This window comes from Artemia franciscana, unplaced genomic scaffold (genome assembly GCF_032884065.1).
Source record: "Artemia franciscana unplaced genomic scaffold, ASM3288406v1 PGA_scaffold_168, whole genome shotgun sequence".
Classification (NCBI taxonomy): domain Eukaryota; kingdom Metazoa; phylum Arthropoda; class Branchiopoda; order Anostraca; family Artemiidae; genus Artemia; species Artemia franciscana.
The window spans coordinates 587,111-601,272 of NW_027062638.1; the positions used below are offsets into that span (position 1 = coordinate 587,111).

The 14,162-nt window shown below is 36.7% G+C and overlaps 1 protein-coding gene across 4 annotated transcripts in view; it reads left to right on the forward strand.

The window, feature by feature from the left end:
* The first annotated feature begins 1,216 nt into the window (after positions 1-1,216).
* Positions 1,217-14,162, forward strand: part of LOC136041355 (uncharacterized) — a 49,316-nt gene continuing 36,370 nt past the window's right edge. For 2 of the 4 annotated variants that reach the window (XM_065726001.1, XM_065726002.1), the window contains exon 1: positions 8,770-9,083. In XM_065726001.1, coding sequence (XP_065582073.1) covers positions 8,896-9,083 — 188 coding nt within the window. In that variant the 5' untranslated portion in view covers positions 8,770-8,895. Of the gene's footprint in view, positions 1,411-8,769; positions 9,137-14,162 lie in introns of those variants that run through there. The other 2 variants (XM_065726004.1, XM_065726003.1) reach the window with 2 other exon arrangements.

Sequence of the window (14,162 nt, forward strand, 5' to 3'; positions counted from 1 at the left end):
ACAGTACCTGCAAAGATGAGACTGCCTTAAAAATCATAGTGGGGGATCAAGGTGGCAAAAATCCACAAGTATCGTGGTCATTCTCAAAATACAACATCCCAATAATTGCTATCATTGTTCACTTGTTTCTAAATCCACAAGTATCGTGGTCATTTTCAAAATACAACATCCCAATAATTGCTATCATTGTTCACTTGTTTCTGGATTTGGAAAAAAATCTGGTTCATCTCTTTCAACCTTTAGTAAAAGCCCTATTAACCTATCTCAGACTCTCGTACACCTCCTGTGATCCCAGTAGTAGTGCTTATGTCTGAAAATTCCTTTTCTTGCTTTTTTTACTTTTGAATAAATATTTTGAACGTTGGAGTTATTAGTACACCCTAAAAAGCAATGGAAACATAACAAAGTGATGCAATGAGATATTCTTATTGAAATAACGGCATACACAATATTACATATTATTAATATCATCATGGATAATTTTTGAATGTTTCAAGTTCATTCCATAAAGTAATTCATTATGTTTTCTCTTGGCTTGGCACTTATTCCATTTCGGGATCATACCCAAATTTTAACATGGTTTCAGATACAGGTTCAATTTGCGTTTTTTGCGTATTAATAATGTTTGCTGGCACTTTTTTCTTATGGGTTTGTCTTTATTTTCCTTGGTGATATTATCTTCCACTGCCCTTTTATTTTGTCTTAGATTTCAGTGTCTACTGCCACATTACTTTTACACAGGTAACAACTGCGGAACGTAGACAAGATACAGCTTATGACATTGGCAGATTGTCTTCTTTTTACCTTCCTTTGATTACTAATCAAAGGGTGACTTGTTACCAAAGGCAACAACAAGAAGTTGGCCCTCGTCGTTAACTATAACTTTCGAGATTACATTCTTTTTGAGCAATAACTTCTCTGGAAAAGTTACTCTCACGTATCCACCATTTTGACAATAGAAATTTTTCTGCACTTCGAACCCATTTACTCTTTCAGTGTTTTGAAAATGGACGCACTCATTTCCAATAATGTTACCACTAGTACTTATTTTATAGTTCAAATATTTGTCTTTGTCAGCATTCAACGCTACGGTAACCTTGTCACGAACACTTGTCTTTTCGAAATATTTAATCTTCACTTTCAACATACAATTTTAACATTCACAATAACATACAATGAACTAGCTGTCGATGACAAGCTAAAGAGTACCACGCGGGCAGCCGAATAAAAAATAGTCCTGGAGCCTCTAGAGCCGGCAATCGGAACTGGGACTGATGAACGTGGAACTGGAATCGTGGGATTCGTTGACAGAAGTAGAACCGGGGTCGTAGCCAGCGGAATTAGAGCTGAAAGCACTGTAACCTGAACCAAAAGCTGCAGAGTCAGAAGTGGGACCGGTATCTGTCTGATGTAAGCAATTTGTCTTGGAGAAGGCCCTTATGCTTTTTCCAATCTGCTCAGTTTTTTAGTTTCTACGGTTTTTTTTTGTCAAAAATAGGTGTCAAACGATACCATGAGCCAGGGGACCATTAAAAAGCTGAACACCCTCACATGGGGATGGAAAAAAATTATAAGAAAGGGTTGGAAGAAAAACAGGAACAGTTTATACGGTCAATTCTAGTTTATACGGCTTATGCAGTTTTCTTTGCGGAGAGAAACATTATTAGTAATTTTTGTTTAAGTCTAAATGATTAATTTTAGGCAACACAGTTTATACGATTACTTTGTGCCAGAAGAAATGTTATTGGGATTTTTTGTTTGAGTTTATCTGGTTAATTTTAGTTTATTCGTTTTTTATTTGTCAAAAGAAACTTTAGATGACTTTTTGTTTAAGTTTAGACGGTCGATAGTAGTTTGTACGATATATACGGTAACATTTGAACAAATATTTTTTTCTTAAGTTCATATCGTTTATAAGACAATGTTCATACGGTCAATTTCGGTTTATACTATTTACACGATTATTTTTGGTCGGGAGAAACGTATTTGGGAATTGTCGTATAAGTTTAAGGGCCAGTTTTAGTTTTGTTGGTTCATATGGTTGTTTTTTGTCAGGAGAAATGCTATTGGAAATTTTCGTTTAAGTTTAAACAGTCAATTTTACTTTACACGGTTAATATGGTCATTTTGTGTCAGAAGAAATAATATGGGGTTTTCATGGCACTTGGAATTAACCAAGTGACATATAGCAATCGCAAATTCTGTCGGTCTGTCTGTCTGACGGCCCCGGTTTTGCTAGTTTAGGCACTTCGAGGTAAGCTAGGACGATAAAATTTGCCAGGTGTATCAGTAACCAGACCAGATTATATTAGAAATATTCGTTTTCCTGATTTTAACATCTGGGGGGAGAAGTGGGGGACGGTTAATTCAGAAAAAATAGAAAAAGTGAAGTATCTTTAACTTACGAACGGTTGATCAGATCTTAAGGAAATTTGATGTTTGAAAGGATATTGTATTGTATCGGATTAACGACGCTTCTTGACTACTAATGTCCCTGCGTCGGCCCTGCAGTGCATTCCTGCAGCATGATTCGATCTCTGGGTCCCATATTACCAAGCTAAGGTCAAACCCACTGCGCCACCACAGGACTTTAAAAGGAAATCGTGTGTCAGAGCTCTTATTTTAAATCCCGACCGGATCCGGTGATATGGGGGGGGGAGTTGGGAAGGGGAAACCTAAAATCTTAGAAAACACTTAGAGTGGAGGGATCGGGATGAAACTTGGTGGGAAAAACAAGCACACGTCCTAGATACATGATTGACATAACAGGAGCAGATCCGCTCTCTTTTGGGTAGTTGGGGGAGAGGGTTAATTCTGAAAAATTAAAAAAATGAGGTATTTTTAACGTAAGAACAGGTGATCGGATCTCAATGAAATTTGATATTTAGAAGGATATCGTGTCTGCAAGCTCTTATTTTAAATCCCGAGTGGATCTGGTGACATTGGGGGGAGTTTGGAAGGAGCCTAAAATCATGGAAAACGCTTAGAGTGGAGGGATCGGGATGAAACTTGCTGGGAAAAACAAGCAGAAGTCTTAGATACGTGATTGACATAATTGGAACAGATCCGCTCTATTTGAGGGAATTGGGGGGGATAATTCTGAAAAATTAGAAAAAATGTCATATTTTTAACTTACGAAGGAGTGATCGGAACTTCATGAAACTTTATATTTAGAAGCACCTTGCAACTCAGATCTGTTATTTTAAATCTCAACCGGATCCAGCGTCATTGGAGGGGGACCGGAGATCTTGGAAAATACTAAAAGCGGATAGATCAGGATGAAACTGGACGGGAAGAATAAAAACAAGTCAGATACGTGACTAACATAACCGGGCCGGATTTGCTCTTTTTGGTGGAGTTGGGAGGGGGGGGGGGTAATTCGAAAAAATGAGGTATTTGTAACTTACGAACAGGTGATCAGATCTCAATGAAATTTGATATTTAGAAGGATCTTGCGCTTTAAAGCTCTTATTTTAAATTCCGACAAGATCCTGTGACATTAGGGGGAGTTGGAGGGGAAACTGGAATTCTTGGAAAACGTGAAAATTGGGGTATTTTTATCTTACAAATACGTGATCGGATGTTAATGAAACTTAATATAGAGAAGAATCTTATGTCTCAGATGCTCCATTTTCGACTCGAATTGGATCTTGGGACATAGGGGGTTCGAGGAGTAAAACAGAAATCTTCGAAAACACTAAGAGTGGAGAGATCGGGATGAAAGTGCATCGGAAGATTAAGCACAAGCTCTTGATACGTGAATGGCATAATTGGAAAGGATCCGTTCTCTTTGGAGGAGCTGGGGTGTTAATTTGGAAAAATTAGAAAAATTGAGGCATTTTTAACTTAAGAACGGGTGACCGAATCTTATTGAAATTTGATATTTAGAAGGAATTCATGTCTCAGAGCTCTTATTGCAAATCTGGACCAGACCTGTGGACATTTTGGGGAGTTGGAGGGGGAAATCGGAAATCTTGGAATACACTTAGAGTGAAGGAATCAGAATGAAGCTTGGTGGATAGAATAAGCAAATGTCGTAGATACGTGATTGACGTAACCCTATTTTATTTGCTCTCTTTGGGGGATTTGGGGGAGGGGTTCAGTGCTTTGGCGATTTTGGTGCTTCTGGACGTGCTAGGACGATGAAAATTGGTAGGCATGTCAGGGAGCTCCACAAATTGACTCGATAAAGTCGTTTTTCCAGATTCGACCATCTGGGGGCTAAAGGGAGAGGGAAAATTTGAAAAAAATGAGGTATTTATAACTTACGAGCGGGTTATCGGATCTAAGTGAATTTTGATATTTAGAAGGACATCGTGACTCAGAGCTCTTATTTTAAATCACGACTGGCATTAAGCCTCTAATTTTCCTTTTAAATCAATCTATTGATTCTTAGAATTTTGTTAGAGCTCATACCATATGAGCTCTTGGCTCTTAGCTTTTCTGGCCTCGTCACAAGTGCCATATGAACTCTTAGCTCTAGTTGTTTTAGTTTGTTCGGTAAATTCTTTATACCGTGTTATTTTGAAAAAAGCGTAATCGGAGTTTTTGTTTAAGCTTATCCGTTCAATTTTAGTTTACAAGGCTTTTACATTTGTTCTTTGACAATAGAAACGCTACTGGGAATTTTATTTAAGATGTTTTGGTGAATTTTAGTTTATACGGTTTATACGATTATTCATGTTGGAAGAAACGCTATTTTGAATTTTAGTTTAAGTTCAAACGATTCAATTTAATTTATATGGTTAATATGACTATTTTTGTCAAAAAAGCGCTTTGAGAATTTTTGTTTAAGTTTATTATGTGCTATTTCAAATTATAGGATGTTGAACTGATTTTCCGTCTGGAATTTATCAATTTAAGCCCGTTCTTGAATACTCTCCCCGCTTGAAAGACTGGACCAGTCTTGTGTCTTGGTTTATATTTTGGGAGAATTCAAAACCCGTTCTCGTCGGATTAAAAAGGTTCTTGGACCAAATCGAAAGCGAATTCAAGATTTATCGACCAAAAGCCACAGTTTTCATGCACTACTATATTTTATTTTCAAACTTGTGGCTGTATTTACAATAAATTTCTCAGCATCTTTTTAAAATATCCTCAATTTTATGATTTTATAGTAGAAAATACTCTTTCTTACCTGTATAATATTGATTTAAATGCCATAAGAATAAAGTGTTTCAATAATGTTTGTAATTTTTTAGTAATAATAATGTGTTTACAATGAGTCTTTGTTTTCATCTTTTGGATTTCTTCTTCCACGCATAAGTGATAAGTCTTCAATATATTTCACCGTTAATTTTAAGGCATATTGTAGCCTCCGTATATCTGAAGTCATTAGGTACACCCGCTGAAGATTGTTTCTAATATAACTTTAAAAGTCTGTGTACTGAAGAGGAAAAGACAGAGTTGTGGCTGTTTAAGAAAGTATACCATATTCTAAATCTCTGGGTACTCTTGGTTTTATTTTACTGTTACTAGCATCTTAAACTTCCAACAAATCAAAAGCACTATGCTTTCTGAGAACAGAAATCAATGTTTTCATCTCTGAATCCTTTCTCAATACTGAAGTAAGAGGACCAAAACAAGTCTTGCGTATGCTCTAGCAAAACAAATGTCGTTGACCCTCAAATTTATGTTATCCTCAATAGACTTACATAAGTAAACAATAATCTCTCCTGAACAATAAACGATTACGTAACAACCCCTTGTGTGTAACAGACCAATAATCAATAACACCTGTGTCTTGAAAACTGCTTTAGGGGCTAGTGACTTCAGATACATCCCCTATGAGTGCACTCTATTCCAAAAGTCCTCCGCTACTTCCAAGTAATTATTGTGGCAGCTAGCTATTCGTAAGATATTGTAAATCTTGCTTTTTATAACCTGGATGCACATGATGTTTTTTGTATCCTCAAAGAGATAATTTTTGCACCTTTAGAGCATCTTATATTTCGTTGGATCAATATGGAGGAGAAGAGATCGTCTAAGAAGGGTAAAGGGGCTGGCTGTCTGTCAATCACTTTTCAGTATTCTCTTTGAAATGTCTCGCATGTATCAACTTTATACCCTAAACTGTTCCGGAATATTGCTGATATATCCTTTTGACACGTAGCATGCATATAATGTGTTTTGATGTATTTCAGCATCCCCTTCAAAATTTCCCAAAAGCAGTAAACGTAGAAGTAGTAGTAGTTATAGCCCACCAATATTTACTGTCATATTCGCAAGTGGTTGCGGTTGCAGTTGCAGTAGTAGTAGCAGTAGTGGTGGCCCTAAAAAGTTAAATTCAACACCCTTTTGCTCTCCTTAAGTCATGGTGGTGTATACGGTACATACGTCTTTTGGATAACCAGGATACACATATTGTCTTTTGATTTAGTTCAATCTATCCCAGAACATTGACTGAACTTTCACACTAATACCTTTGCCCTCTTTGGATACACCCAAGATAAAACATTTTCCCCTTTTCCAATGGTAAGCCCTGCGTGTAAAACAAGGGGCAAATATCATATTCACCCTCCTTGCACCCAAGGCTTTGGGGGGCATGGCCCTCCCAGAAGTATACATTTTAGATGGTAAGACTATCTTGAAAAAATGGTGGTTTTTCAAAATCTTGATCTCTGTGAAGGGAGAGGGCATTTAGAAAGGACACGGTGACTGGCTGTCTTCTGATAACTCCTGAGTATTCTCCCAAATATGCCCTGAAAATGTTAAATTAATACCCTCAGCTGCTCCTTAGATATTGCTGATACACCCTTTCGGCAACCAGAAAGCACGAAGTACGCTTTGATTTGACGTCCACCTTGACATTCCCTGAAAGTTAAATTTTAATCTCCTTTGCCTTTTTGGAGAGCCAGAAACAAACATATTTCCTTTTCATAATAACAACCATATATATAATCCCTGTGTAACTTGCATAACTTACAACCCTCTCCTCAGGGTCTGTTTGGGTTAATTTATCTCCAGATGCTTTTTTATTTTACCTTTGACTATTTTAATGACTATTTCAAAGCTCTGATAGGATATATTTCATGGTAGGGTGACTAGAAATAGGTGTCCAAGGGAGTGTTGGTCTCTATTCACTATTCAAATAGTTCGTGGTAACAAACTGTAGTAAGGAGCGACCCTACTCAATAGTAACCAAAACTCTAAAAAAATGGAATTTTGATAACAATAGTTACATCAAAAGAATTGACTTTTTACGCTGATTTTAAATAGGTTTAATCTTATTTATCAAAAGCTATAAGCCTGAGAAAATTTGTCTTATTTTAGAAAATAGGGGAAAACATCCCCTAAAGTCATAGAATCTTAACGAATATCACGCCATCAGATTCAGCGTATTAGGAAACTCTTATTGAAGAAGTTTTAAGGTCCTATCTATAGAAACGTGGAATTTTATATTTCTTGCCAGGAGACAGATCACGGATGCGTTTTTTTTTAGGGTTGATCGTATTTCCCCAGGTCCTGAAAGGTGACGAGAGGGCTCATTCTGGCGGAAATTAAAAGTTCTGGTGCCCTTTTTAAGTAACCAAAAATCAGAGGGTACCTAGGCCCCCTCCCGCGCTCATTTTTTCCCCAAAGTCACTGGGTAAAAATTTTGAGATTGCCATTCTGTTCTCCCTAGTTTAAAAACCTAATAATTATGTCTTTCAGGATGACTTAATCCCCAACAGTCCCCGGGGAAGGGGTCGCAAGTTACAAACGTTGACCATTGTTTACATATATTAATGGTTATTGGAAAGGGTATAGACGTTTTCAAGGGGACTTTTTTGCTTTGAAGAGCGGGGGTGTCGGGGTTACGTTAGAGGATCTTTCCATGGAGGAATTCATCATGAGGGAAGAGAATTTCCATAAAGGGGGCGTAGGATTTTCTAGCATTATTAAAAAAGAAAACAATAAGAAAATGAATTAAAAAAAAGTTTTTTTCAGCTGGAAGTAAGGAGCAGCAATAAAACCTAAAACGAACAAGAATTATTACGTAGGGGGTTCATTTCCTTCACAATACCTTGCTCTTTTCGCTAAAGTGTTTTTTAGTAATTTCAACTATTTATTCTACGGCCTTTGTGGTTCAGGGGCCATTCTTAAGGAATTGGGACAAAGTTTTCATACATTAAAGTAAAAAAAGTAAAAACACTTAAAATGTATCTAAAACATTTTAAATATTTTTTTCTATCCTTAAAGAAAATCTTTTATCTTTATAGAAAAGATGTTGCTTGATTTGATTTGTTGTTCTGAGCATTCAATATTTGGGACACAGTTGGAGGCTAGGTAGGGTTGTTTGGGACCAGGCATATTGACGTCACTATAAAATTTCGCACTGTTTTAGCTTACCATACGTTTGCAATATGGTTTGTAATATACTCCTTGTTCTTATTTTTGGAGTTTTATCACCCACCTAAAAATTAATTTTCATAAGTGGTCCTAGCCCAAGGTTGTCACTAAAGACTTACAATTCATTGTACTTTCAACTAAATTTTCCCAAGTTCCTTTACAAATTAGGTTAGAGTGCGTAATTTCTATATACTTTAGTTTCACAACTTAAGACCATTTTTGTTAAGATAAACACTTCTGCATAGTTCTATTCGATTTTTATGCAAATTACACAGACAAGTTGAGCTATACAGAATGCGTATTCGGCGAGTATGCACTAATTAGTCGGCAAAAAAAAGTTGTACGGCTTTTGCATTCATAAACAACCCGACTTGAAGGCCAAAAACCCTGGGTGGTGTTCCTATGTAAGGGTTATCCAATGGGCAGCGATTCCTACTCGCATACATACCTTTGTGGTCAGTATGCTGCAAAATTTAAGATAGATGTAACTATTTTAGACGGTAGTGATGTTAAATAAGATAGATTTTGGAGCCTATGTGAATGTATGTTTAAAACGGGATTTCAATGGATGCAAAATTTGAATTTAAATATATCAGTTATACTGAACTAGATATAGAAGAGAATTATCGACGAGTCCCGGTTATTCTCACAGATGACAAGAGGCTTTTATCTGGTCGAACAAATAATGGTTCTACTTATAAAGCGATTTCTGGTATTCAGTTCCAAAAAACAGGGATCTCAAAGGATGACATGTAAGGAGATACTCTTTTTTTTCTTGGAATTAAGGACCCTATTCGCAGAATGGGTAATTATGTTATTATACAAACACACACACACACATTATATATATATATATATATATATATATATTTATATATATATATATATATATATATATATATATATATATATATATATATATATATATATATATATATATATATATATATATATATATATATATATATATATATATATATATATATATATATATATATATATATATATATATATATATATATATATATATATATATATATATATATATATATATATATATATATATATAAGGAGCAAACATAACGAAATATAACAGTCGACGAAAGTTTTATGATTTTATTGTTTTTATTATAACTGGGCATTTTATACCCTGGAGGAGGCCTGCCCTGGAGGATTCTAAAGGCAACGTCGGAATAACAAATGAATAGTACCATTTGAGGTACCTCTTGGGGACAAGGATACATTTTAAGGAAACTCTTTGGAACTTTTAAAATTACCCCAAGACAATCGTAAATTCTTCTTTGTTTCATCCCTAAGGGTATATTGGTTCACTTCAATCCCCCACTTCTGGTGGGCAAATATACTGCCTACTCTATATACTCCTATTATGCTTTACAATAGCGAACGGTAGATGCGAACATTTCTCTACGGGGAACTCTGCTCTAGCGGTAAAGAAAAAAGCAGCGCAAGCGTAAAATATTAGGAGGAATACATACAAGTGAGCTGTTTATCCTTATTTATACGTAAGGGAGGGGGGCAAGGCGAAGCAAAGCTTGATGCCATTCCTAGGATGGAAATCTGAAGAAGGATAGAGAGAGTGGAGTTAAAATTTACTTGCCTGAAAACCTTGAGTCAATGGTTTACAATCATCCTTCTTAAATTTTCCCCTCCCAGCTTCATTAGTAAGGGAAAACTAAAAAAAAAACAGAAGTGAAATTAAGGATAAAAAATCTTCTAATGTAAAAAATTCTTCAATTAAATTCTTTCAGAAATTAGAGCTGCTGTTTATATTGACTTTAACAGCGATAGTTGACGACAAGAAGAATTTTTGGTAATTTCGAAGCTTGAAGCCAGTGTCGTAATTTCGTCAAAATCCTGGGGGGGGCAAAGCTGGAGCCCATTTTTCGAAGTCAAGAGAGAATGACAGTGACAAATGAAAAATGAGTAATATAATACCATAAGGGCAAAGATATACTAAAGAAAACTGCCCTGTTCTGTGAATTATGCAAGCCTCTCTTAGTTTTGAAAAGATTTTTGAAGACGCTAAATTTAAGCTGGGAGCGGGGGAAACGGGGTCTGGGGGCCAGTCCGTCCTGTCTCAAAGGAAGATAACTCCCCGCTTGAAATACTGATAAGTCTTTTTTTTACCTAGTGATTTTGTAAATTTGTCTCCAGAACGCCATTGCAAAATACCATATGGCACCTATAATGAAGCCTTCTGTGCCATTTCAAGAGTGGAGAAACTTGTAACCATAAGCTGTGCAACATTGAAATCTATAGAGTCGAAACCCTCTTAAACGTTTCTTTACATTCCTTCTCTTGTATACTCCCCCATTGAGTCCCCTTACAAAAGTGAAGAATAAACAACGATTTTTAAAAACGATGACTCTCATATTGAGTAAATGTGTTTAGATTTAGTTCAGGAATAACAACAACGTCTATACTTGTCTTGACGAATAAAATTTAAATGCGAAAACTTTCTTTGCGGAAAATTTCAAAACGAAATTCCTGAAAAAATAGTGGTCTATCAAAATAAAATGTAGATCATCGTTAGAATTGCCATTGCTAAAATTCTTAACCAAAGGTTGTAATAATGGGATAATAGAGGCTATATTATAATATTCAATATATAGCCTTCTCGGGCAAATGTGTGAAAATCATTTATGCATGAGACGGTAGCATACTCATACTCTCCTGGTGCTGAAAGTCAACGTATAGGTTTTAGCTGGGATGGGATGGGGAGAGGGACCCGTAAACCGCCTTCACCTTCCCGATTTCGCCCATAGATTCATGCCCGAACATGTCGACCAAAAGTAGCTAGAACGCAACAGCTTGGAAAGCCAATCTTCCTTACTATTATCAAGGCTTATAGAAGATGAAGATTCTTGAGCGAACATGAAAAAAAAACGAAAAGAAAACGGATCAATGGACAAAAAAGAACAAAAAATAGGGTACTGACAAGGCAATGACCTTATTGCTGAAATAGTTTGTTGGCAATTGAATGTCTTAATACCTCATTGTTGTTTGGAATTCTTTTAGTTGCTTGAGATTAAGAATGCCAAAAAAAAAAAAAGGTTTGGTTTCCTATAGATTTCGGAGCTTTGTTGGGAAATGAATGGAGGGAATAAGAATTCTTACCGCGTTATTCTGGATTATCTGTAGGGGTTGAAAATGAACCACAAGCGTGTTGGGATAAATCGAAGTGCAGTATTTACGATAGGATTTAATCAGGGAATGAAAAAAAAATTAAAAATGAAGAAAGGAGACACTGATTTTAGTCTATAAAGGCAGCGCAAATTATGAGTAAGCTCCAGACATGTATAATCAGAATGATTGCGAAAAGACAACATCTCACAAATAATGATCACAAAATACTTAATGACTTAACCCTCTTGTCGTGTTTTGGCCTAAGATCGGTTCTTCTATTCTGATCTTATCCAGTGCCTGTAATGAGTGTTAAGCTCAGTTCTTGATTAGTTTGGAGCCAACTAGTTAAAGTAACCACTTATTAAGGAAATTCACCAATATCATCAGACTTTCTATCAGTAAGGAATGGATTGCAGTTATTACTCCCATGGCAGAATAATCTGCAAAAGTAAATATTAGTGTCTCATTAGGAGGTAACCATCTCTGTTAGTCGTTAACGTAAATCGGGAGCAAGGACAATAGTAATGATCCCTGAGGGACACCAATACTGTCTAGAGAGTTAAGATCTAATACGTGACCACTTATATCCGCGTGAATTTTTCGGCTATTTAAGTAGGATTTTAATAATTCAAGGCCTTTAATTCTAATTCCTGCATTTCAACTAAAATTATGAGATTTATCATGTCGAAGGTATTTTTTAGACATAGAAATGCTGTAAATAAAGTCTTAAGAGAAGAACAGTTTGGTTTTAGGAAAGATAGAGGATGCGATGACTAAATTTCCACTCTTAACCCGATTGAACCTAAGCTTAATTGCTAGTTTCATGTTAAATCAGGATTTATACAGAGTTGCGTTCTATCCCCATTCTATGGACCCTTTTGATGGAGTTTATCCTAAGGAGCGCAGCAAAACCAATGGGAGAACACAGAGTCAAATGGGGAAGTAACACTTACCTAAACTTAGATTACGCTGACGATTTAAACATCCTGGATAAAAATATTAGCAAAGTGAATAAATTTTTAGAGGCTTTGCGAGTTCACTGTGCAAGGATAGATTTAAAAATTAATATTAAGAAGACGAAGTCGCTAGGACTAGGAATATCTGAAGGTGGAGAAAGACTCTAGGTATAGTGAAGGCAATAAAAGTAGAAAAGGGAAGGCCCAGGTCACGTTATTTCAATGTTGAAAGCGGCAGCCCAGGAGGTACATGATAATAACTGGAGTACCCTCGCCCCTGAGCCATAAATACAGGTGAAGGAGGAGGAAGGTTCCTTTGATGCACTTTGTATAAGGACAACAGGTATGTGTACATGTCCCATTAGTTGCCATTAGTTGCTTCCCCCAGCAAACGGATAAATTATAGGGTACTATGGGATACCATTGTGGAAGAATTATCTACGAAAGGACAGCTGTGAAAGATTCAGACATACAAAATAGCCTCTTCAAGTTGCCGGAGAGGAGTGGCTCACTGCTGACAACAAATCAGCCAAAAAACCAACTCCTTTCAAACACAAATATGACCAGAAAATCCAGAGACCAAAGTGCTGCCGCGTCTGAGGTAACCGATGACCCTTGTTGGAATGATGCAAGACCTTCTACCGCATCCGGGGTAACTGGCGACCCTTGTTGGAATGATGTTAAATCTACTACCACGTACGGGAGGCTGATGACCATCATATACCTAATAAGACCTCCTGACGGGCGACACTTTAATATTGAGGGAAAATATTTTTAATTTTGGCACACTTAACGCCCAAAGTCAAGCAAAACCGTGGAAAATTCTATTGCAAGAAATTAATAGATAAAAATATGATGAGTTGTCCTGGCTGAGACGCACCTCCACCGAACTAGAGATGAAAATTTCCTTGGAACTACTAATTACAGAGATAACTGACCAGATACCCTAAAACAATATAGTATTGTCATGGGTAACTGAAACGCAATGGTGGGTAGTAGTCATGCCGGTCGGAAAGATGTTATGGGCCCACACGGATGGGCGTCTTTATGCATGGGAAGAACGACTAATCGACTTCTGCAAAGAGAATGAACTATATATCTATCCCCTACACTGCTTTCAAGCACAGACATTGAGGAAATTAGATGGACATCACCCGATGGAGTGACTGAAAACATTATCGACTACATTCTGATATCCAGACGACAGAAGTCGCCAGTAATAGACACTGTTTCACTACGCGGAGGAGACTTTGACTCAGACCATAAGCTAATGATGTTTAGGCTCAAGCAAGTTTAAGAAGGCTCCCCAAGACTACGAAGATTCCAAAATTCTGAACAGAACTTCTCCACGACCCCACCAAAAAAAGACTCTTATACTACTAGCCCGTCTACAAAACTATGGAACATTTTGAGTATATCTCCCCCCTCGCAACTACTGAAGAGATTAACTGCTTAGCCGAGCAGGCTACCTCTGCAATAACAGAGACTCCAAATGACATCCTTGGTAGAAAGACCGAAGTTGAAAACCTTGGATCACTGAAGAAATACAACAGTGTGACCAGAAATGCCTCTACAATAATAAATCTGACCAAAGCAGCCATACCACCTACAAACATCTCAAAAGGAAAGTTGATTTCCCACGGAAATTTTTATACCCAAGGAAAATTCTCTCCGTGAAAAATTCTCTCATAGAAGGGATGTGAAGGGTTCTATGTATTTTCCCAAGAC